This window comes from Rhinolophus ferrumequinum, chromosome 3 (genome assembly GCF_004115265.2).
Source record: "Rhinolophus ferrumequinum isolate MPI-CBG mRhiFer1 chromosome 3, mRhiFer1_v1.p, whole genome shotgun sequence".
NCBI lineage: Eukaryota > Metazoa > Chordata > Mammalia > Chiroptera > Rhinolophidae > Rhinolophus > Rhinolophus ferrumequinum.
In genome coordinates this window covers 93,868,522-93,893,744 of record NC_046286.1, presented here as the reverse complement: position 1 = coordinate 93,893,744, position 25,223 = coordinate 93,868,522, and the positions used below count along the sequence as shown (strand labels likewise).

The 25,223-nt window shown below is 38.9% G+C and overlaps 1 protein-coding gene across 8 annotated transcripts in view; it reads right to left on the bottom strand.

The window, feature by feature from the left end:
• Positions 1–25,223, bottom strand: part of PLEKHG1 (pleckstrin homology and RhoGEF domain containing G1) — a 211,471-nt gene that overhangs the window by 33,314 nt on the left and 152,934 nt on the right. For all 8 annotated transcript variants that reach the window (XM_033103025.1, XM_033103026.1, XM_033103024.1 and 5 more), the window contains 3 exons: positions 22,488–22,588; positions 9,555–9,624; positions 1,437–1,483 (listed from right to left, as the gene is read on the bottom strand). In XM_033103025.1, the coding sequence (XP_032958916.1) occupies positions 1,437–1,483; positions 9,555–9,624; positions 22,488–22,588 (218 nt within the window). The remainder of the gene's footprint in view (positions 1–1,436; positions 1,484–9,554; positions 9,625–22,487; positions 22,589–25,223) is intronic.

The following is a 25,223-nucleotide window of genomic DNA, read 5'->3' as shown; positions in this document are numbered from 1 at the left end:
GAGGCATATGGTAATAAATGTAGTCATCTGCATGTAGGTTTGGTTTTGTTTTTGCTTGGCCACTAACCAAACAAATCACCACAATCCGGTATCCTGACCAATAGCTAGAGGAGGAGACTAAAATCCTCTAATGAAAAGTATCTTACCACAGGGAAGTCTGAGCCTCTGGCATTATGCCTGTTAAGCTGCACTGGCGTCCTGGGGCCACTCCAAGCAGGGGACCCATTTGTTCTTCCTTACTGCAGCAGCACGAGGGGCTCAGCCTCCTGGCTTCTCTGCGAGGTGGAGCCCACCACCCACCTGAACCTCAGGGACACATCTCTACTGAGAATGGCTACAGAGCACGTAAAATCTCCCTGGCTCTCATCTTCCTGGCTGGTCCCAGGGATAACAACTCAAGTCCCTGGGATAACAACTCATGTGGGAAAACTGACAGGAAGAAGGCACAGGGGATGGGGGGGTGATGGGGGAGGGCTGGAGTGGGTGGGGGCGGGTATCGCAACGCTTCAGAAACCTAACAAGGCTGTCGTAGCATGAGGTCTGAGGTTGGGGAATCCTAGTGGGGCCACCCATCAGCTATGTCATAACCCTTGTAAACTCAGTAAACCTATTAGCACCTCATGACTTCATCCACACAGTGGGGATGGGGCAAGGGGGTGACGGGGAACTGGGGGCTGAGATCCTATTACATGCCTGGCTCTATGAGGGCGATTGTGCTTTTCTTTCATCCCTCAATATTTCTGGATTGCTATGAAAGTTAAATTCAGTAACATTTTGTATTTATAGCCTTTTACACAGTGGTAAGGAATCAATAAGTGCTCGATAAATGTCTTCTGCACAGAAAAGAAATTCCAACAGTGTCACTCACGGTCTTAGCCCGACTCCCTTCCTGAAATGTCAATACATCATCCAGGGGTGCTCCCAATATAAGCAACACTGAGGCAACAATCCAGGTGAGACCGTGAGTCCTCTCTTCTCACCGAAGCGTATCATGAGCTTTCTTTTCTCCATAAACCTTATATAGTTCATAGAACTTATACAGCAAAAATAACGTATTTTCTCTCCAGCTAGATTATATACACTCATTAACAATGCTTTTCATATTTTTAAATAATGGCACACGTACAAAAGGGTTAATAGACAAGACTGCTAGCCAACCACATTGGTTCAACTTAGTTTTCCATTGAAGGACACCTAGCAATTGTTTTCAAGATCTCTCATGAGTTCCCCCTACGCTGTCTCTGATAGGAACCCCAAGCCTGAATGGACCAACATCCAGACACCCCGGTAAGCCGTTCTCAACATGTTTTCCAGTTTTCCCACAGTACTCAGCACAGTGAAAGGCACATAATGCCTCACACCAACATATACTGGGCTGACCTGACACAACACGAAAGCGAACAAACATACTCCTGCACCTTACTAGCAATGCGTACCTCGGATAGTTGGTGCAATACTGGGTGTAAATGTGGAATTCTTCACTCTGCAAGGAAACAAAAGAGACTTTTACAGGCCAAAAAGCAGAGGCATCAACATTCGTGTCAAAACAATAAAAAACCCAGCATTCATACCTTTAAATTTGTTTCTCTAATACCATGGGCCTGTCTCCCGAGCCCCTGTGGCAATCGTCTGTGCCTTTTTATCTACCTTGTTTTAGACCTAGCATCGGTATGCATTTGAACTCATTTGAGTTCAATAAACACTTATTGAGCATCCGCTGAAGATGCTCAATCTGAAGGATTGAGGAGAATCTGAAGGTAAATAGGAAGAGGAGGAAAATAAGGTTTCCTCCGGTGTATCTGTATTGTGACAGAGAAATATATGTAGATAATTTAACTATCATGTTGGAAGTATGTTCAGGGCATGAGAAAGCTGCTATATTTTTCCAAGCCCCTGGGCATGCAGTTATCTCTGCCCACTGTCCCTCTTCCCCACCTTTTTCACTGGAGAGCCACTCTACATCCTTTGACATTGAATTTTGGCTTTATTTCCTCCCAGGAGCCTTCCCTGAGCCATTGGGCTGAGCCAACTGCCCCTACTCTGGGTTTCACAACATCCAATACTCACCTCTCTTGTAGTGTTTCCCAAATGATAGTGACCTTTTCTGTGTCATCTGTGTGTCTCCCACTCTAGGTTGTGAGTTCATGTAGGTAAGCACCATATGTGTTCATCTGGTATGTAATATTTGTTGCACAACTGAAACCGCATCTCTTTTACTAAGTTGAAAATTATTTGAGAGCAGGATGCAAGTCTACTGGTCTGTATGCATCTAGCCTGGTAGCAATGCCTCAAATGCAGTAAATGTTTGACTAACCAATGTGGGGTTCTTGCCTTTTGCTATAATCGTATCCCCGGTTCCCCAGTATCTCTTCATCTTTCACACATCTAATCATATGAGCAAATACTGGGAAATATTCAATGAATACTTATTGCTCTTAAAGGATAATTGTTCAAAAAGGTAAAATGATGACCTCCGTGCAAATATAACATGAACACTGTCAAGAATTTTATTTAACCTCTTAATTAATGAGGGAAGCAGTCAGGTATTACAGCTAGATCCAAGAAGAAATAAGAGTATCACACTTAGGTCAACGGGGAATGTTAACGTGAATTTCTAAATGAAACAAAACTGGCTTTTTCTAGAGAGAGGGGTGGGTAAGGAAACTAACTGTCTCTCCACGGAGCTGTATTCATTTGCTTGTCTGTGGTCAAGATCATTTACTGGATGTTGCTGTCAGTTATCTATAATTTACAGAGTTGTAGTAAACAAGTTTGAAGACAATGAAAGGCGCAGAGACCCCACTCAGCCTTATAATTTAGAAGGGAAAATTTGAAGCTACGGAAGGCTTTTTATTGGAGGCACTCAGTAATCTCTTTGGTCAATTTCAAAGTCCTTGACAATGTCTCCCTAGACTACCACAGGAAAAAATATGCAGATGACTAGGTGAGGTGGCAGAAGCTGGGTTTTTAAAATTTTGATTGTAAAACTCTCAGTCAGAATGATCATCTCAAGGCCAATGAAAGACTAGCTCTTGTAAACTAAAATGAAATGACATTTTGAAGAAGAGCCACAGACTGTTTTGGTGTGTTTCACATTCTTCTCTCTCTAACGTTGGACATCCTTTTACTTTTTAAACCACTTCATGCTGGAGTCACATGTGGCTCCCAGATAGTGCCTTTTAATTTATGTTTTGGAAACTTAACCCTTTACTTTTTTTCTGGGTAAAAGGCATTTCTTCTTAGAGTCTTTTCTGTTAAACTCAAGTAGGATTAGATTAAAATTTTTTTGTTACAGAAAGTTTCAAGCATACATAAAAGTAGAGAGGGTGGTACAATGAATCCCAAGTATCCATCTCCCAACCTCAATATTATTCATTCTGTGTCTGTGGCTACCTCTTCCCCTGCCTCATCCATGACTCTGAAGCAAATTCGAGACGTCATATCATTTCACTTGTAAATATTTTAGTATATATCTCTAAATAATGACTTTCAAAAGGAAGCGTCACCTCAATGCCATCATCATATTTAAATAACTCCATAATATCATGAAAGTTCATCAGTCACTATGCATATTTTCTATCTTCTTAGTTTCCTTTTCTCTTTTTATCATAGTTTCCCTGTTTGATTTGGACCCCAAATAATGAGCACACACAGCCACTGGTTGATATCTCTTCATTGTCTTCTAATCTATAAGTTCCCCTTCTATGTTTCTCCCCCTTGCAACTCAGTTGTTGAAGAAACCAGATGGTTTGTCCTGCACATTTTCCCAGTTTCAATTCTGCTGGTTACATCTCCATGACTTCCTTTAATATGCTCCTCTGTCCCCGAGCTCCTTGTGTTTTAATAGGGGCTTGATCAGATGTAGTTTCCATACTTTGGCACGAATACATCATAGGTTGTATTGTATTGCCATCAGGAGGCATATCATGTGTGTTGTTTCTCTTTTTGTGATGTTGATAACCATTGGTAATTACTGCCTAAATCTATAAATTCATCAAAATGGTGATATGTCTAACTCTACTATTCCTTCTTCAATTATTAGTCAGAATTTTTCCAAAACAAGCAATTTCCTTATAGGAACTATTTGCTACCCTGCAGCTTGTGGTTTGGATGGGAAAGACAGAAAAATGCTAGATTCTCCTCCTTCATTTTCAAAAGAATTCACTGGTTGGCTTTTTAAATATCACTGCAAATTCATGAATATAAACATAATGTATTTTGAGTTAATTATCTTTGCTCAAATTATCTCATTCTTGGCCATCGGAGCCTCTTCTTGGGTATTCGTGACCTGCCCTACAGCCACCGGGGAGCTTCCTTGTTTCAGGGTCACAGGATATTCCAGACCGTCCTATACATTTCCTTCCCACACTCCTTTCTTCACAGAGCCCTGGTTCCTTTCAGCAGGAAGTAGTATTTGGAATCTGATTATAAGGGGTGCTCCTGCTACTAGGTTAATTATTATTATTTCTAGGCCTTTTTAGTGGATGGGGTTAGGAAAATGGTGTTTTTTAAAGATAAAATGCATCCCTTAGTTCATATTGATACTTGCACTTCAGATTCACAACTATAGCGTTTTGAATTAGCCTCATTCTTACTCTGTATTTTCTTTCTCCTACCAATTTCAGTTCTCAATGACGCTAACATAAATACGCATCTGCTTCATCCCACAACACACTCAATAATTTCAGGATAACAACACCAACACATATGATATCTGATATAGTTACAGAAAACAGTTAAAGATGTATTTGCTGAATTTTGTCCATAGCATATTTTTTAATCAGTTGGACTTTCCTCTGTTTGGTTATGGCACAAACCAGATACATAATTAGTCTCATTGTTTCATTTTGCTTTCCATTTTTGAAGACTGCTATTTTCAAACTTTAATTTTGTTTCATAATTTTGTAAAATATGTACATGGTTGCAAAGTCAACTCTACAAGGTAATGCATATTCAAAAAAGTCTAGCTTCCATTTCTTTCCATTCTAGTCTACTCCTTCCCTCCTGTATCAGGAACCAGTTCTAATCTTACAGTTTATCATTTTTTTAAAAAACACATACATTTAAATCCCCCTCATTCCTAGGTAAATAAAAAAAACCTATACCAGTGATTTGCAAACTTGAGTTGTTTCAGAATTATCTGGAAGGCTTGTTAAAACACAGATTACTGCATTGCACCCCCAGAGTTTCTGATTTAGTAGATCTGGGGTGGGGCCCTAGAATTTGCATTCCAACAAGTTCCTAGATCCTGCTGGTACACGGACTCCACTTTGAGAATCACAGTGCTATACACACTTTTATTCACTCCTCCTGCCCTGCCCAGTCCCTCCCTCCTAGTACTATTTATTTATTCTTTATTTGCTTTTTCTGCTTCATAATACTCTATTATATGAATATATTAGGTTGGTGCAAACATAACTGTGGTTTAAAAGGTTAAAAAACATTGCAAAAACCGCAATTACTTTTACACCAACCTAATACTACTGTGTTTTCCTGAAAATAAGACCTACCCGGACAATCAGCTCTAATGCGTCTTTTGGAGCAAAAAATTAATATAAGACCTGGTCTTATTTTACTATAATTTAAGACCAGGTATAATATAATATAATATAACATAATATATAATATAATGTAATATATAATATAATATAATATAATATAATATAATATAATATAATATAATGTAATACTGGGTCTTATTTTACTATAATATAAGACCACATCTTATATTAATTTTTTGCTCCAAAAGACGCATCAGAGCTGACTGTCCGGCTAGGTCTTATTTTTGGGAAAACACGATATGGTTTATTCAAGTAGCTCCTTGCTTATGGATATTTGGGCTATTTCTATATATTGTGTATTTCTAAATATATATATATATATCTAGGGTGCCAAAAAAATGTATACACATGACTTGTATTCATCTTTTGTTATTGTTTTTTGGCACCGTGTGTGTGTATACTATTGAGATACTATTATCGCAAAGAATAGCATCACACTTACTTACTGAATTTTTGTCACTATATCTTTGGAGTAGATGTCTAGAAGTAAAATTGCTGGATTAAAGCATGAATTCAGGTGTGATTTTGCTACATATAGTCAAACTCCCCTCCACAGGGTCTGTGCCATTTTGTTTTCCCCTAATTATGGGAGTGCCTGTTTCTCTATGGCTTTGCCAATTTAGTAAGCTGCCAGATTTTCAAGCAGAATACTGTAAAAAAAAAAAAATCGAAATTAGTTGCCAACTTCTAAAAATTAGAAGATAAAAATATCTCGATTCCTGGCTTCTCCTGAAAAAGCACTAGATCTGCTGGCCCTGAGCCCACGGGTTCACATGACACTTATGTCCCCAGGAGACCAGGCAAATACCTAGATGGCTCCAGCCTCCACCTGGGCCCATTCATGCACTCTGTCCACCTGTTTGGCTCCCGAAAGCACTGGAGGATCCAGCCCTGGGTCCATGGACAAGAGAAGCAAAGGGATTTGCCCAAGGTCTTCCAATAAGTCACTGTCAGGCTGGAGCTTTTCTCTGCATTTGCTCACACACCCTCAGTTTCTTGCTTCTTCTTTCCTGTTTCCTGCTACCCTCAACCTGGGATTGAGCAACATCAGGCTGACTTTCCTTAAATTTTGAGAAGTTTGGGATCATTTCAAATACCAAACTTAAAAACAATAGTCTCAGGGAAAATAAGTCTACATTATATCATATATTTGACCTGCATAGACTTGTTCCTAATAAAGCCTCAAGACTTCCGTGCAATTGAATTTCTGTGCATTTTGTGACATCACGGCTCCATTCCTATCTTAAATTAGAGGGTTTTGATTTAAATCAGCTGTATATTCTTAACATAGAATCAAGTGCATGTATGATCTTAGATTTGTAAGATCTGTGGACAATTTAAACAATAGTTTTACACAAAAGTCTATAACTCTTGGTTAACCCTTAGTGCCTGTTACTTATAATACATGCACCCCCAAATCCTTTCTTTTCAGAATTATTTAGGGAAAAAGAAGGCAATGATAGAAAAATTACACAAAAATAGGTATTTCCTTCTGGTTACTCAAATCTCTCAAATTGCAATTAGAGAGGATGTAGAAATGAGACATTTGATTATGAAAGATCAAAAATATAAGATAATCAGGGCTGGCCAATTGAGCACATATGGCACTCAAATGTTTATTGAATGAACAACCAGACTGAAAAATCCATATGATTTGAGGGCTTCTTCTGCTACAGGATCCCTCCCTCCCCCACCCCAGCCCCACACACATTGATTCCTGAGAAACTTTCACTGGATGCTATGAGAAAGGCTTAATATGTAAATAGCACACGGATACGGTAACCTTGATCTCAAGTCACTCCAGTGAGATGAATATTGCATATCAGCACTTACTTGGAGATACTTCCAGTAAGTGGGTCGTGTGTGTGCGCGCGCACATGCATGTGCTCTTGTGTGTTCACGTCGGGCACTGAAGGGAGAGAGGCACCAGTGGGGAGGCAGGCCATGCATCAAGGAGGGTGGGTCTCTGAAACAGACTTATCTCCCTGCTAAATGTTGCCCACGGTCAGCCCAGCTGACAGTCAAGATGAGGGACGGACATGAGAGTGGCGGTAATGGCAGGAAACAGGGAAGCCTGTTCCAAGGTGTTTCTAGCATCCTAAGAGCAGACAAATGCTCAGATGGGAGACTCTTTGGCCTCCCCAGGAGGGACCTTTTATCTCTGTCCCTCAAGAGAATGGCCTCTGTACTCCTTGTTCTTCCTTTTTGGGCAGTAGGTAAGAAGTCTGCAGTGTATTCTCCTTTTGTCGGCAAGGATTTCTGTAACCTACACATACCACAAAGCAAGGTCAAAGATGAATCTCTGTGTAAGCCCCAGGGATTCAGATAAAAGCAGAAGTTAACCGCCAGCTTTACTTCTTTCTTTAATGGTCTCTCAATTAAAGCAATTTTCCATTCCTCCCCAGAGTGGAGCAGCTGGTTGTGTTTCAGAAAACGTAACATCTTCTAAATTTCAGGGTGCTGAATGAAAAGCAGGTTGTGCCAGAACCAAGCAGTCCCTCACCATTCCCTTGCTTACATGTGAAAGTGTGGAGTGCTGCAGTCAGTCTTCTAATTAAACTTGGCAATATTACAATGAAAAATAAGATTTGGGAGTTGGCAGCATGGCACATAAACAAACTTTTATGTGAATAATTAAGCCAGAGCTAAACATATGCTGGACCGTCTTTAATCAACTTGTGATTACAGTTACCAGTAAAAGCCCAAACGCTTCCAAATGCCTCTATGTTGTTCATGTGCTGTGGTTATTTTAACATATCTTCTTTGATATCCTCGGCATATCTTTTTACCCATTCCTCCCACTTTCATTTTCCTTCTTTCTTTCAAATTCCTACCTTTTAGGATAATTAATGATGACACAGGCAACTTGTGAAAAGAGTTGGATGTGTAAGCATGTGTGCACAAACATTTTACAAGTCAACACACACATACGCACCCACACCCACCCACAAAGCCAGGCGTGTTTTATGTACAATGCCTTTAACTGCATTGAAGGACTCACACTTCAGTAAAACCCAGAGTGTTACGTTTGGATTCAAAACCATTGCCTGGATCTACGGCATCACAAATGACCCCATGGAACAAGTTCTGGAGCTGGGCTGGGAGGACGTCTCCAAGTTCCCACTGGACTCCCGATTTCCAAATGAGGTTCCTAATTCTCGGTTGATCCCAAAGCCCTGGCATGACCTTTGCTTAAACCTTTGTTATGTGTGAAACCACAACTGCTGAAATCACACGAAGTTTTGCTTCAAAACAATTTCTGCTAGAGGCTTTCCAAACAAAAGCTGTTGAATTTTTCAGAGAAACTTAAGATAGGATTCTACATATAGTAGGCAGTATGTCAAGAAAGTAATGCTATAAAGGGTTGCCTTGTATGTTTCAGAACGCCGTTTCCTATGTGGGTACAGAGTACGAACCAACTGTTATTTAAGCTTTAAAAGTCAGATCCTTTCCTTGTATTTTTCTAAACCATCAGTGCAGCTTAAGAAAAACAGAAGCAAATGACGATGCATTTTTAAGGTGTTTAAGAGATTAATTCGGCTTCTCTTTATCCCCCAAATGATAATTATATAACCGAGGTTAGTGCTGTATATATTATATAGAAAACATTTATATTCGAACAGATTTTTGTCACTGGTATAGTGGTATTTTATATGTATTTGTTTTTCTAACATTCTTCTATTCTGAACTCTCCTTCCCCGCCAAGTTCAAGTTTCTTCTGGGAAAGATGAGTAACATCAGTCGGTCACTGTACATTTCCAGGACAGCTATTCAGTTAACAGTTAGCATTTCCTAACTTACTGGGGATAGCAACAGTATTTTTTTTCCTTGCTGGTAAAACAAAAACAAAAACAAATAAACAAAACCAGAGTGAGAGAGAGTAGTGGCTCATTTCACCCCACATGGAACAGACACATCATTTTAACTTTCAAATGAAAACAGTTTGCACTCTGTATCGGTCTTGGTGGGCCCACAGAAATGACTTCTGCTTACCTTGGACACAAAACATTCTGCTATGGCCGCAGGGTCATTTTCACAGTTTTCCAAATCTTGCAGAAGTTCACTAATAAAAAGGTAAAAGAAAAGGTTAGATTGTAGTCTTATGGTTGAGGACCTCGTATATAACTTAGAAGTTTAAACATTGATTTGGCCTTGATAAGGAATTGTATTCAATTGGAAACTGAGGACCTATTTTCCTTATCTCTAAGGGACGTGCCCAAGATCATGCTGGAGTAGAAATGTAAACACAGGTCTGATCTCTAACTCTCCCACCCAGAGATAAGCCCTGACTACCACTTAAGTCTTCTAGATGTTTGTCACTTGTTGCACAGGTGCTCACACACACTCATTCATTCATCAAATAGCGGTCTAGGTACCAGGTACTGTGCAAGGCATAAGAGCAAATGCATCAGTGAGCAACATGAAATGCAGTCCCTGGTCTCTTGGAGCTTGGAATCCATCGGAAAGGTCAGACATTCAATTAAAAAAAATAACACGAACAAATATAAAATTCTAAGCAGGAAAGACACGCTAAGGGTGGAAATATCTTTTCTCAGATGTAAATCTATATTATTTTTTTAATGGTTCATTATTTTAAGTAACTTTCATTAGAATTCATTGTGTGGATACACTATAATTAACTCATTTCATGCTGTTGGATTAAAGTCTATAAATGGAGTTGCTGGGTCAAACAAAGGCATTCTCAGTGTAAGTTTCCAAATTGCACTCCATACAAGTTGCATAAAAATATTTATTTTACTATGTTAAGTGTTTGTTTTAATTAACTGTGCATTACATATTTCATTAAAAAAGTTAAATAGTTCTATAGTAATTATGATAAAAACAAGCAGTTTCCTGCATTGTTCCCTACACTTGATGGCCATTCTCTGGAAGCATTTTCAACTCTAGCTGTTTCTGCTGTATGTATCCGTGTTTCTAAACATGTTGATACTGCATTTTCATTATCTTTCAGTTTTAGACATTATTTCCTTTTGAATTTCCCCAAACCTGCCCTCCTCCCATCTTCTCAATGAGTTCTGTTATGAAATGTGATTCAAGTCAGAGCTTACATTTTTAGAACTATGTAAATATTATTCTCAGCTGAGCCTTGCTGTATACCGTAATTACATTTCCTTTCTTGCACAACCATGTTTTCCCTGGAATTAAAATTCTTTTCTTTTTGCTTTGTATCAAAGTATACACTACTAATTTATCCTCAGACTTTATGCCAGCAGTATAACTCTCGTGTCACTGTGTTCAACCGTCAGATAATCTGTTGGTTGTATTCTTTCCAGGTGTCCTCCCTCCCTCAGCTGTCTGTCCTTCTGCTCCCACCTGGACAGGTTGCCCGCCAGGCCTGCTGGGTTCTCCACCCTGACAATGCCCTTCACCTACAGTAGCTTCTGCGTCAGAAGCCTTGTTTCTTAGCTATGGTTTCCTCCTTGGGGCAATTACAACACCCAGCTGCTTTCTGAGTAGGAGTAATAGGCAGTATTTCCTGAGACTGTTCTTATTTCAAAATGTTCTCCCTTCACTCTTGGCTGATAATGTGAGTGGATACAGAATTCTTGGTTGGAAGTCATTTTTTCTGAGCATTCAGGAAACTATTTTGCCTCATGAATTCCAGTGTGTTGAGAATAATATCATTCTGATCCAGGTTCCGTGTGACCCGTTTTTCTATTCTGGAAGCTTTTCGAGTTTTCTCTTTGTTAACATAGTTCTGAAATTCTGTGATGGGTGCCTTTGGGGTGGGTGGTTTCATGCATGGAACCAATTAGAACATTTGGGAAATTTTCTTGAACATCAGTTCTCAAAGTGACCCCTGGGTTCCTCATACCCATTTGGGAGATCCAGAAGGCTGCTATTTTCATAAAAATACTTAGACACTACACTCTCATCTCTCATGAGAATACAGTGGACTTTTCTAGAAGCTACATGACCTGTGATATCGTACTAGATGGAAAGCAGAAGCAGATATGAGCATCCAGCTGTCTTCTAGTAAGTCAGACAGTAAAGAGATTTGTAAAAACACAAAACAATTCTAACACACCAGAACTGTTAGTGAGAATAGTAAAATTATTTTTCTAAAAATGTGTGGATTTATTATTATTACTGAGTAAATTGATATTTTAACAATTTCTCAGTTTTAATTTATATCACAGTAAACAAAACATCATAAACCATACACAAAAAAAGCTTTTTGGGTCTTTTGTAATTTTTAAGCATGTATAGATCTTGGGACCAAAAAGCTAAGGAACCTTGTCCCTAAATTATGTTTTTGATATTTCCTCCCCCCACCCCACCCCTGCCATTTTCTCTTCTTTCTCTCTTTGAAGCTCCTATTATTACATTTTAGATCTCCTGGTCTGACATTCTAATTTTTCTTCTTCTTCTTCTCCTATTTCCCCTCATCTCGTTTATCATTCTGTTTTCTGGGAGATTTCAACTTTATTTTCCATCCCTATTGATATTTTTTCATTTTTAATCTGATTTTTAATTTCAAAGTGTTGTTCTTTTTTAATAACCTCTTTGGATGTTTCTGTTTTTACTTTATAGGTGTAAAATCTTTTCTTATCTCAAAGGATGTTGTTGTTGTTATTATTTTGGACTTTTCTTTCCTTTCCTTGCTTTCTGCAGAGCTCCCTTTTCTGTTTGATCATTTTGGCATCTGTCATTCCTGTTAGGGGCTCTCCCCAAGTATCCAGGGATCTTCATTTGTCCTTTCCTATTTGAAGGTGAGACACCACAATGCTGACCATAAACGCTGTGCAGAAGTACAGTCTGTCATGCGATGCTCCTCACTCCAACGCAGTGGTTCTCAAACTTCTGGTGTTAGAATCTATTTACACTCTTAAGGGTTCTTTACGTGAATTATATCTATTGATATTTCCTAGATTAGAAATTACAACAATTTTAAAAAAATCGGTCAATCCATTTAATAAGAAATCTAATTATATGTTAATATAAATAACTTTTTATAAACAATAATTAGATTTCATGAAACCAATAAAAGTTGGTGATAAGAGTAGCATATTTTTTCTTTTTTACATCTTTGCAAATCTCTAATGTCTACCTTAGCACAGATGGATTCTCATATCTGCTTCTGTATTCAATCAGTTATTTTGGTTGAAGTATATAGAAGAAAACATCCAGCTTCACACATATATGTCATTGGAAAAGGAAGGAATATTTTAACAGCCTTTCAGATAAGTGTGGGTATCCTTCTTGGATATTACATTGAAACTACAGTGGTGGTTTCTTCGAGGTTTGCTGGAGTCTAAAACCATACCAGTGTACTGTATACACCCTATTACTTTAAAATCCATTGGTCTATCTTGTACTTTGACAGGCTCTTTTCCCAATGCATGATTTCAGAACAGTCCCAATTTCAAACATTCTTTCCGAATATTCCTATAAAAACATTCCAAAGAAGCAACATTTCTGGACCAGTGTTTTCCATTACTGGAGGATGGAATAAATGCCGTGGATGTAAGCTTTGTGTCCAGGTCTCTCCACATACATCCTCTTTCTGAGCACAGGAGAATTTTGCGCAGAATCCATCATGTTACTTCTCACAGCTTAATAGACATACTCCTTGACAATATTTAACTCCCTGTGCTCTAAATGTTATGCTCATCAAGCTCCCCTTTGAGCTTTAATTTCATCTCCAGAGGGAACTTGCTGGTAAGAGGAAGTGTCCCAGGGGACCCAACCAGACTCTAAGTCAATCTCACATATAAATGAATGATTGGGAGTCATTACTTAAGAACCACAGAGCCAGGAGGTTGCTCAGACACCTTCTAGTCCCAACCCCTAATTTTAAGGTGAGGAAATCATGGCTCATAAAAGGGAGCTGGCTTACCTTAGGACACACAGCTAATAATTAATGGCCACACAGCTGGGGTTAGTATCAGGGCTCTGAACCTCAGTGCTGTACTCTATTATAAACACATCTATTGAAAGGTTTGTTTCCTGATCAACTGAAGAAAGATGAGGGCTAAACTCTGCCTCACGGTGTCTTCCCCACGGTCCTGCCTACCATGGAAGGCTTGTTTGAGTTACCTGGCCAGCTTTCCTTTGTAACTCTTCTAAAATAGGATAAACACACTAAAATCAGGAACAGTGAGGAGGAAGCAATGGGATGTTGTTTGTCTTCCTGTCATCAAGGCTATCATCCTGATATAGTTGGCCCACCACCTGGTTTGCTCTCCATTCAACATAGTAATTATGGAAAGCCTCCTGTGTCAGGCACTCTTATAAGCACTGAGGTTACAGGATCAAGAACACGGACTTATGTTCTGATTGGAGGTGGTAAGTGTGAATAATTGAATAAACAACATAATATCAAACAAAACACAACAAATATTGGTTGGCAAGGATGCGAGGAACTGGAACTCTTGTGCACTGTTGGTAGGAAAGCACAATGGTGCAGCTGCTATGGAAAGCAGTGTGGAGGGTCTTCCAAAAATCAAAAATAGAACTACTATATGATGGTGCAATCTCATGTTTGGGTATTTATCCATAAAAAAAGTTGAAATCAGGATCCTGAAGAGATACGAGCATGCCCATAGGCATTGCAAGAGTATTCATCATAGCTAAAGGTGGAGACAATCTAAATGTCCATGAGTGGATAAAGAAAATGGGATCTATACCTACAATGAATTATTGGTTAGCCTTAAAAAAGAAGGAAATTCTCCAATGTGTGATAACATGGATGAAAATTGAGGACATTATGCTAAATGAAGTAAGCCAGTCACAGAAAGACAAACACTGTATGATTCCACTTACATGAGGAATCTAATAAACTCACAGAATCAGAGAGTAGAATGGAGGGTAGTTACCAGAGGCTGGAAGGAGGGTGAGACAGAGGAGTTAATAATCAGTGGACATAATGTTTCAGTTAAACAAAATGAATAAAGTCTAGAGATCTGCTACGCAACATTGTACGTAAGTTAACAATAACGTACTATACTCTTAAAAATTTGTTAAGAGGGTAGATCTCATGTCAAGTATCCTTACATAATAAAATCAAATATTGAAAACTCATTTTGCTAAAAAAGAAAAAAAAAACCCCTAAATGAAATTACAATAGAAACTCACACACCATAGTACATTATCACTTAACAAGAAATGTTTATGTAAAAAAATAATAAAGCATTGGTTTTACTGAAAAATCAAACAAAAACAACATCATATGACATGGTACTAGTATGTGACATGAAGCAAATAAAAAAGGCTATGTGACAGAGAGCAACTGAGGCTAGGTGTGGGTGGACCAGCATTGGAGCAATCAGGAAGGCTCTCCGAGGAGGTGATCTTTGCGTCGGGGGAAGGTTGGAAGAGAAAGTCATTTTTAAGAAATCTGTTATGAGTCCAGGACAGAATGAGCTTGGTGTGTTCTTGTGTGAGGTATTGAAAGGAAGCCATTGTGGCTGGAGTTTGATGAGTAACAGGGAGTGTGGGAGATACAGGAAGAAGACTAATTAGAAAATAATATGCCATGTACTCTGGGCACACAGATGGAGCCATGGAATGTGCTATATCAGCCTCTGAAGATAGTCCATAAAGACAGAAACAGGACTGGTGTTCTACTTACAGCCTATGGGGTGGGACTAAGTTTCTCACTGCATCACTGTAACTAATGAACAACTTCACATGTGCATTAACCGGAAGGAGTGACTCATAGATTGTGTTTTGTACTCAAAACTAAAATCAGAGTCATCCTACCTTCAGGTTTTGGGTATTTTCCCTTTTCCCTGAGTAATTATTCCAAATATTTCCTCTTTTTGAGTAGGGCTATGAAAAAAATTATATATATATATATAATATACATATATATGTGTATATATGTGTGTGTGTGTGTGTGTGTGTGTGTGTGTGTGTATATTTTTTTTTTTTTAACTTAAGCTCAAGTCCCTTCTTTGGGTGGGAAAGTAAACACTGTTCTCTTTTACAGAATGTATTACATACAAAATTGTCTCGGACCACTGATGTGAACCTGAAGTCAGAAAATGTATTTTGACCTTGAAGATTCTACTGCCTCCCACTGAATGAGATTCAGGAGTGGGGCCTCTCCCCTTACCGTCTGCAATAGACTTAAACCACCACTTCCTTTTCCCACCCACCTAACATGGACAATTGGCATTTTAACCCGTTACATCCACAGAGGCACACGAGCATGTGGGAACAGAAAACGAGTGAGGTTAACAGCACTAAATGTTCCATTAATTTTACCGATACATTCGCACTGGCCTTGAAAAGTCCACATGAAAAAAGCCTGTAGGTAAAAATATTTCTACCATTGTGCAGAAGTTAAAGACATTTTGGTGATGTAAAAATGCACTAAAAGAAAAGTGCCCCCACTTTTCATTGACTTATGGTTACATGTATCCCATGATTCACTTTCTAAATTACATTTCAAAGGATAAAAAAAGTATGGCTCAAATAATTTTTTTATCTTAACATACATGTTAGTTGTGAAGCTTTCACTATTCCTCTCAGACAAATTAACTGCATATTCCGCAGAGTTCTCAAAGCATTTTGTTCATTCCTTGATTACATGGCTTTACTGCCTCTGCTGTTCAGCAGTGTCATTCATCTTTATATGGCTAGACTCAGCCCAGGGCATTATACACGGTAGTGACTCCACATAGATAGACTGAATAAAGAAGATGAGTTGAAGGAAACGGGAAATTTTACTCCATCTTTTGAAGAAGGAGGAGAGCTTAGGTGATTTTAATTTGCTAAAAAATAATTTTAAAATAGAAGTTCAATATGGAGGAACGGTCTCTATTTCCTCACTCTTCATTCTTAAAGATTCAAATTACAGTTCCGGGAACTCTTCTTTTTTTCTGGGAGAGTGATGCTGTATAAAACAGTTGGTATTTTTTCTTTAGTTGGTAGTAAAAAACCCCACAGTTTTGGGATTTTAGGGGCAAGTGAAAATGGGGGGAGTGGTTTATTTCGACTGACCTAGCTCCCTGAGCATTTGAGAATTTCTTGCAGATATCAAACCAGAGGTTTAAATATCTAGGCTATCATAGGGATTGTGAGAGAAAGAGAGATTTGGTTAGGAAAAGGAAAACAAAAATGAAGTCATAATTGTATTCTGAAACATTTCATGTTGGAAGAGTTTGTGAAATAGCAATCTAGTCATATACCAAAACTGAATAAACATAGTACAGAGAAAGAAATTACACACTATTGTCACTTATGAACATGCATGAAAAACATTCTTTAAAAAACTACAAATAAATCAAACTTATCAGTGCATAAATATGTAAAACACCATGACCAGGGAGGGTTTATTCCAGTAATGTACGTATGATTCAAATCAGCATTCATATTACTGTAATCTACCACATTATGAATAGGAGAGAAATCATATGCTAATTTTCTTAAAGGCATTAAACATTCAATAAAATTCAACATTCATTCACAATAATAGCTTAGAAAATAGGGAAAAGTGTTTATCTAAATCCAAGAGCAATAATCATACTTAATGGTAAAACATTTAAAGCACTTTTGCTAATGTCAGAAAGAAGATAAGGATGCCAGCATCTAATACATATTGTATGACGGGGCTTACCCAAAGCAATAAGACAAGAAAAAACCGTAAGGGATAAAATTGTAAAGGAAGAAAAAAAAAGAATCTCATTTTCAGATACCACTATCTGCATAGAAACCCAAAAAAACATCTATAGGCCACTATTAGAACAAATGGGAAAGTTCAGAAAGTTAGTAGGAGACAATATCAGCATATAAAAATCAAAAGTATTCCTAGATGACAATAATGACCAATTAAAAAATAGAAAACATATTCTAATTACTATCAAAAATTAATTTTTAAAAGTTACATGTACGAATGTGATGGAGAAATTGTAAAACACTATTTTAGGATATTTTAAAAAGGCTTGATTGAAGAGATATATGTTTATGGATGGGATGACTCAATATTGTAAAGATGTAAATTCTGTCAAAATTAATGATTAAATTAAATGTAATTTTAATAAAAATCCCAACAGAGTTCTTCATGGAAGTTGACAAACTAATGACAAAAAAAAAATCACTTGACAGTGCAAAGAGTCAAGAAAAGCTAAGCCAATGTTGAAGAAGAGCAGTGCTGGCTTAATAATTAAGACAGGAATATGGGGCAGGGATGAGAAACAGATCAACGAGACAGAATACAGAGCCCAGGGACACACCCACACATGCATGTAAGCTGGACATGGGAGGAATGTGGAACAAGAAATCAGCATAGAGGGGATGTATTTTCAACTAGGGGTAATGGGACCATCAGCTAGCCATATGAAAATAAGAATTTGAATTTCCTAACATATATCATACTTCCATCATTTTTAGTTAGACTGAGGACATAACGTGAAAAGCAAAGTTTTAAGACTTTTAGAAAAACAGAGTAAATTTATGAACTGAGCATAGGAGATAATTTTTTTAAAACACAACACAAAATCCATATACTATAAAAGTGTATTTATTTAGTGTAGTCACATTTATGAATCATACAACTTCTTTTCAAAGAAACCATAATTAAATTAAAAAGACTCATATTAGGAGATGATTTGCAACTCACATAATCCACAAACATCACCAGCCAGAATTCATCAAGAAGTCCTATACAACAATACGACAGATAAATGGACAATGGCTACAAGCCAGAAATTTAAGTGGCCAACAAACAAAAAAAGATGCTCTCAGTCTTACTGTAATCAGCAAAATACAAAGTAATATATCCAATATTCATTACATAACAGTTCAACCAAGTAGAGCTGTAGATCTCAAAAACAATGTTAAGTGAAAAAAAAATTTGTAAGATATTGACACAAGTTATGCCATGTTTGAAATAAGTGAAAATATGTCACCTATTTTAAATAAATACAGATACACACACACACACACACACACACACACGTACATATATATACACACACATATATAGTCAAGGCAATAAAATCATACCTGGGAATGAAAGAGCAAGTCTTCGATCATAGTCACAGTTGTAGGGGCAAATTTAGCTACATTATATTGGCTTCCTGAGCCAATTCTGCATCTCTCTCCCTAATTCCATGTTCAGGGATGTCTTGTTAGTAGCTTGAAATCTGCTGTGATGAGAGTGTTTGCACCACAGAACTTGGCAAACAGTAACAATGTACATCTCAGGTTCTCTATCCTTTGTTCTCATCCTGAAGAACTGGTTTACCAGCACACCAGAGTACCACTCTCCCACATATGGGGCTTCACCATTCTTTGTAATGTCTTTATGCTTTAAATAGTTTCTAAAGCAAATATGGCACAAAGAAAGGTTTTGATAGAGTGGAAGTGGTTCATGGGTGTTTATTGTATTACCCTGTGCTTTTCTGTATTTTGGAAATACTTCCTGAAAAACAAATTTAGTCAGCTGAATTTTTTAGGCTAGCATAAAACCATTTCCTTTTTGCTCTCTTTAATTTTAGAGATTTAAATCTTGCTTAGTTGGTCACAATATTATATTATGTTGAAAAACCTGGACCTGAATGAATAATAGAAACTTTAAAATCATTTCAAGCCCCAACCACAGATTTACCAGACAGTTGTGTCTTTGAAATCAACTGTTGTAGGGGTATATAATAAAGGATTCGTAAGAGGCATTAACATAAAAGTCACATCAACACTCTCACTTAACCAAATCTAATGGAAAACACTCTTGAGCTTTGTATTTAGACTCCAGATTTAAGAGAAAGGAAATAAAAACGAATAGGGACAAAACAGACCATTCAACTGTGCAAGTTTAACAAGAAGACAGTCTTGAAAATAAGAATGAAATAAAAATAACAAAATAATAATACCAATAGAGATTTGACAAAACTAGGTTTTCAAAGTCGGCTAGGCTGGCTTTGTAGCTCTACGTCCTGAGCACAGAACTATCCGCACTGTGTGATTGACTCCTTGTCCATGAGATGTGCACACCATCTGTAAGATGTGATCCCATCCACCTGAGAGAGCTGTTAAGAGGATTCCATGAGATAAAGCATGTGCAGGGGATATAGAAATGTGATCCACAAAAGGGACAGGCAAGAACAGTCACATAGAACTGTGTCACTACACGGATGCCTCACACATCATCATCAGGGACTCATTCACTCTGACTTGGATTATTTTAGACATGTCTGACTTCCTCGTTCAGAGAATACCAAAGAGAAAATAACAGAGAACGGATTCAGGCACATCAAGTTCTCAGTCTCCAGCCGTTGCAGACTGGGCTCCACTGCCAAGGCCCCTTCTTGTTGACATAGGCGGTGTCATGCAGGATGTCACGCAGGGTCTCTGGTCCCGCTCCCCATATAAGAACGCAGGATATGGTGAGGCCAAAAGGGAACACCCACGGAGCCATAGGCAGGGGAGTCATACCACTATAGTCTCGCTGGTGGCTGGGTTGGAGACACAGGAGGCAGGAGCCACACTATCCGCAACCCGCCGTCGCCTTGCCTCTGCCAACCAACCTCACTTGCTAACTGCAATCCGCCTCTCTGCAATCCGCAATCCACACTCTGCCACGCTACGCCACTACACCACCACCTTGCTAGCTTAGCCGCAGCAGTTATATCAGTGGCTAATGTCTAACCGGTAACAGCTGATGACCATCTACTACCTGAGCCAGCAAGAGCCTGTGAGGCCAAGAGCCTGGAAACTGCTCTCTGTCCCTACAGGCGCTACTTCATTCGTATCTTTCTTTAAGTTAGGAGGCCCATGAAGATTTAAACTCCAGGGAGTACAGAACCCTTGGAGCATGCCACAATGTGACAAACTGTGGCTTGAAGAGCAGGGCCCCACTCTGGCAGGAGGGAATGTGGCTCAACTCCTGGGGTTTGCATTCAGACAAGCCCAGGTGAGGCGCGGAAGGTGATCATACCTATGAAGCTCTAGGCCTCCCTGCCTCCCTGCCTCCCTCCCTCCCTCCCTCTCTCCCTCTCTCACTCTGTCCCTCTCTCCCTCCCTCCAGCATGAAGGAAACGCTAAACAGTCATTACCAGAAGCTTACAGCCAAACCTCCACACGGTGTGGGCCAGGGACCTCCCAGCACCTTGGCCTTGACCTCTTCAGGGGTTACAGTGCCACTGGTGGGTTCTGGAAGGAGACGCCACTCAGGCGCTGGATGGGTTTTACCATCAGTAACTGCTAAATGGGGGCCTGTTCTAATCCAAGTCATTGCTAATGAACACGTGGACTCTAAATTCCCCAATTCAGCTTTTTTATGTCCTTTCTCTATTTTCGTATTAATTTGTTTATTTGATCTCGACAGTGTTTCTCAACCATGGCCACACATGACAAACATCTGCGGACCTTTTAAAGAATTCTGATGGCCTGGCCCCACCCCAGACCAATTAAGCAGATTCTGGGGGTAGGACCCAGCGAATATTTTTTTAAAAGCTTCGGAGGTGATTCCAGTGCGTAGCCCAGGATGAGAACCACCGTCTGGGAACATGCTAACTGGTTTTCACAGTCTACTGACGGAAATGATAGAGATGTTGCAACCGTGGCATTTTTGACATCTTAAGCTTTCAAAATTGAGGGCTGGGTTGATATAATCCACCAAACACGTCTCCCAGAGGCTGGGCTTATGCCAGGGTTTAGGGACTCAAAGGCAGTAAAGGCAATGTGGACGCTGCCCGTGAGGAGCTCACACACACTAATTTCTGTATGCAAAGCTGGGGAAGATTTACAATCTGCACTGTGGCTGAGTCGCACAATGGCAGCACACTGCAGAACTTCATAATGGGATTTTATTACAACAAAATCAATTGTCACCATTGGTTAGTATTTTGGTGTTTACTCTGTGCTGGCATTGAGCTAGGCACTTTAGGTGGATTAGCTCAATGAAGCTTCACAATAACCATATAAAGTAGATATTCTTATTGTTTTAATTAATTCATTCATTCCACAAAAGTTCTGATGCCTCCTACGGGTCAGCGGCTATTTTAGGCACTTGGGCAGTAAGTTAAAAAACAGAGCGATCCCGGCCCTTGGGGAATATTCTGTGAGTGGAGGAGGGAAGGAAAGAAACAACAGACATACCCAACAGTCAAACGTATTGTATGCTAGAACTTGCTAGTAAGTGCCAGGAGAAAAAGAAAGAGCAGAGCAGGTAAGGTGTGTGGGTGGGTGTCCAGTAAGTGTCACTGAGAAAGGAAGATTTGGGCAAAGGCTTGAACTGAGGAAGTTAGTTATTCTACTCCGTTTAAAGACTCACCAAAGGGTACCTACATGGATCAGCGAGGATGCAATCCCAGATATGCTGGAAAACAGAGTCTGTGTGCTTAACCTGCCTACAACCTGGTCTTCCAAAATGTATCTCACTCTGTTATAATCACTGATTTGCTTGCCTCATCCCCTTCAGCTCCGTCTGTCTTGTTTACTATGGCAATTTTCTAAGCCCAGTGCCTGCTACATAGTAGGTACTCACACATGTTTGAATTAAATTGAATCATTTTTAATTTTAATGATGAACTAATCTGAATTGATATGCGTATGACTTAAAGTAATTATCGTGTGTTTACTGTCCTGCCTGCCCACTCCCGAGGCAGAAGAAAATTTTCAGAAAATCCATTGGAAGTGGGGGTGCTGCAGACTAAGTCAGCATGTATTTTTGGATGCCCTGTTCATACTGTGTTATGGAAGAAAGATGTCACCGCTCTATCAGGACATGTAGGTCTCTCCTCTGAGCCAGCAGGATGGAGCAGGACGGGACTGTTCAATAAATATGACTCGTATGCAAACAAGAATGCTTCCAGGTGGAAAACTTCATGGTGTGAGAGCCCACAAAAATTTATGAGGTCAAATCAGGTATCACAGGTAAATTTTCTTAGGCCACATTCATTTGAGAGAAATTCATAATGGTCCTATGTGAGGACGATCTCGTGAGTATTCACTTACCTATTGAAGTGGTAGATATCCCGTATGTTTCCAAAAAGGGCTGATCGTTCTTCCGTCCCCAGAGGAAGTTTCGTTTGGTCCCTGATGCAGTCAAGGTAATCCTGTGAAATCAAGGAGAAGCATCTTTAGTCATGCAAGATACATCTTTCATATCAGTTTCGAGTAATTATTGTACTAATGTGCTCATTAGCTCTGCTATAAGAATAGTCTTTTATTAATGATGACAATATTTATAGAATGGGGATTTTGAGCAAAGAGAGTGTATTATACATTAATTATCTACCCCCAACCCCAATATATTAGAGCTTTCCTAGATGGATAATATAGTGACCACAGTTACCAATATCAGAGTTTTGATATAATAGCATCATCTGCTGTTTCCTTGACTGATTTATATGATAAAAGATACTCTAAAATTCACATAGTGGGAAACCAGAAATATCGATCTTAATGTTTCTCATCACAAGAAAAAAAAAATTGTAACTATGTAAAATGATGGATGTTAACTAAACTGATTGTGGTAATCATTTTACTGTGTGTGTGTGTGTGTGTGTGTGTGTGTGTGTGTGTGTGTAATAATCAAGCTGTACACCTTAAACTAATACAATGTTACATGTCAATTATATCACAATAGAACTGGAAACAATTGACAGAGTTGTTTTAAATATAGCCTTGAAGTCAGAAAGCTAAATCAGTTGTTAAAATATAGAATTAAATTCTTCCTCAAATACCAATTTATGTAAAAGCAAACAAACAAACAAAAAATTTCAAAAAAAAAAGCACATAACTCACTTATGCTATCTAATAGGCTATGGTAATGAGCCATGAAAAACTGAAATGATTTAAATGCTTTAATACAGAAACAGCTCCCAAACAAAGCTAATTGGGGCTCAGACCCACAGTGGGTTAAACATACGTGGTTTAGAAGCTATTTGAACTGCTGAGAGAAGAGAAACTGCTTTCCACCCCAGTGTGCAAAAAGGTTCATAACGGAACGTTCCCCCTCCCCCAGCAATGCTTGAAAAAAGAACTCTGTAGGAGGCAAGACAATGAAGAAAAAACTGAAAACAGCTGAAATAACGCAAAATAAAAAATAAATACAATCCCCTGCCCTGGGCTGAACAATGTACTATGGCCCTCTACCAAACGTCACACGGCATTCTGCAGCATTTACAGAAAGTAACCCTGAGAAAAGTCAGCCCGGCCATGAAAATCCCAGCAGAACAACCTCATTCCCTAGTCCAATCGCAAACACAATAGGATGTAGACGCCACCAGCAAAAGGCGAAACTGAAATTTAAGAACTGTCAGGTCATTGCTTCCTCTCTTTCAGTAATCCACATTCATTCTCTCATGCATTTTATGCTCCACAAATGAAAACCAGACAGGGTTTCATCATTAACTTTCTCAGTAGCCCATCTCACAGATGGCAACAAATAACTTTCCATTCTAGTTTTTTATATGTTTAAATCATTGTCATGCATGAACCGATATTCATAATTGTTTTTTCAAATAAGCTTTGTGGTAACATCTTTTCTTCTTAAGAAAGTGGTCATCTTCATAAGAAATTCAATTTACAAGGTTTAAGTATAGTTGACATTAAAAACCCACAAGAGCAAGACCTAGTGTCCTAGCATTTAGGAATGAAACAACTACAAGGAGCTTAAGTATCTGCATAGGATACAGAGTTAGTGCCCAAATAAGAAATGCTAAAAAAAAAAAAAAAAAAAAAAAAAAAAAAAAAAAGCTAGAATTGATAGTACATTTTGAACATGTAAAACCTAACCTATGTTTCCTCAAAAAAAAAAATACACGCATTCATTGATATTTTCATAAGGTTATCCATGATACGAAAGGATGGGCTAACATTTAACTTGCACTGATTGCTTATATTTGATAGTTGCTTAATACTTTGATTAACACTTTCAGCTTTTTTTTTTTTTTAAGTCGGGGAAGATTGGGGAACAGTGTGTTTTTCCAGGGCCCATCAGCTCCAAGTCGTTGTCCTTCAATCTAGTTGTGGAGGGCACAGCTCAGCTCCAAGTCCAGTCGCCGTTTTCCATCTTAGTTGCAGGGGGCGCAGCCCACCATCCCTTGGCGGGAATTGAACAGGCAACCTTGTTGTGAAGAGCTCGAGTTCTAATCAATTGAGCCATCGGCCACCTTATTAACACTTTAAAAGGACGTATCGTAGGCAAAATTAAGAAGGTGGAACAGAAGGCTATGGCTGGGTGTGATATTACAAAGTAAAGCAGAAGCATATGGATGGGCATGACCCTCACCAAACAGCAGGATGCAGGGAGGGCCAGAGATGACGTTTTCATGCCAAATTCACCTGGCTGATGGCAATGGGATTTCACGAGTAAACGAACAATCGCTTTTCTCACTCCAAGTGTGAAGGGTGCTCATTTGCCGAAACCTGAAACTAAATTCTTCATGTGAGGCAAAGACTGAGTTAAGGGGCTTGAAGAATTTCATCTGGGGTGAGAGACAAGGAGCCATGGCCCACTGCCAACAAGTGATGGCCCATCGCCAACTTTTGAAAGCGTTTCAAAACCCCCGAGTCCGTGTAGAGAAACCCGACTTTAAAAGCTGCTTGTTTTCTGAAATAGTTGAGAGAAACACATCTTCGGGAGTCCAGATTTTTGTAGGCTGCTCTAGAAAACAGATCAAAGTCATATGGCCACAACTTGTCCCCCCCCAACCCCGATCATAATTAAGCCTTTTAAATATGATA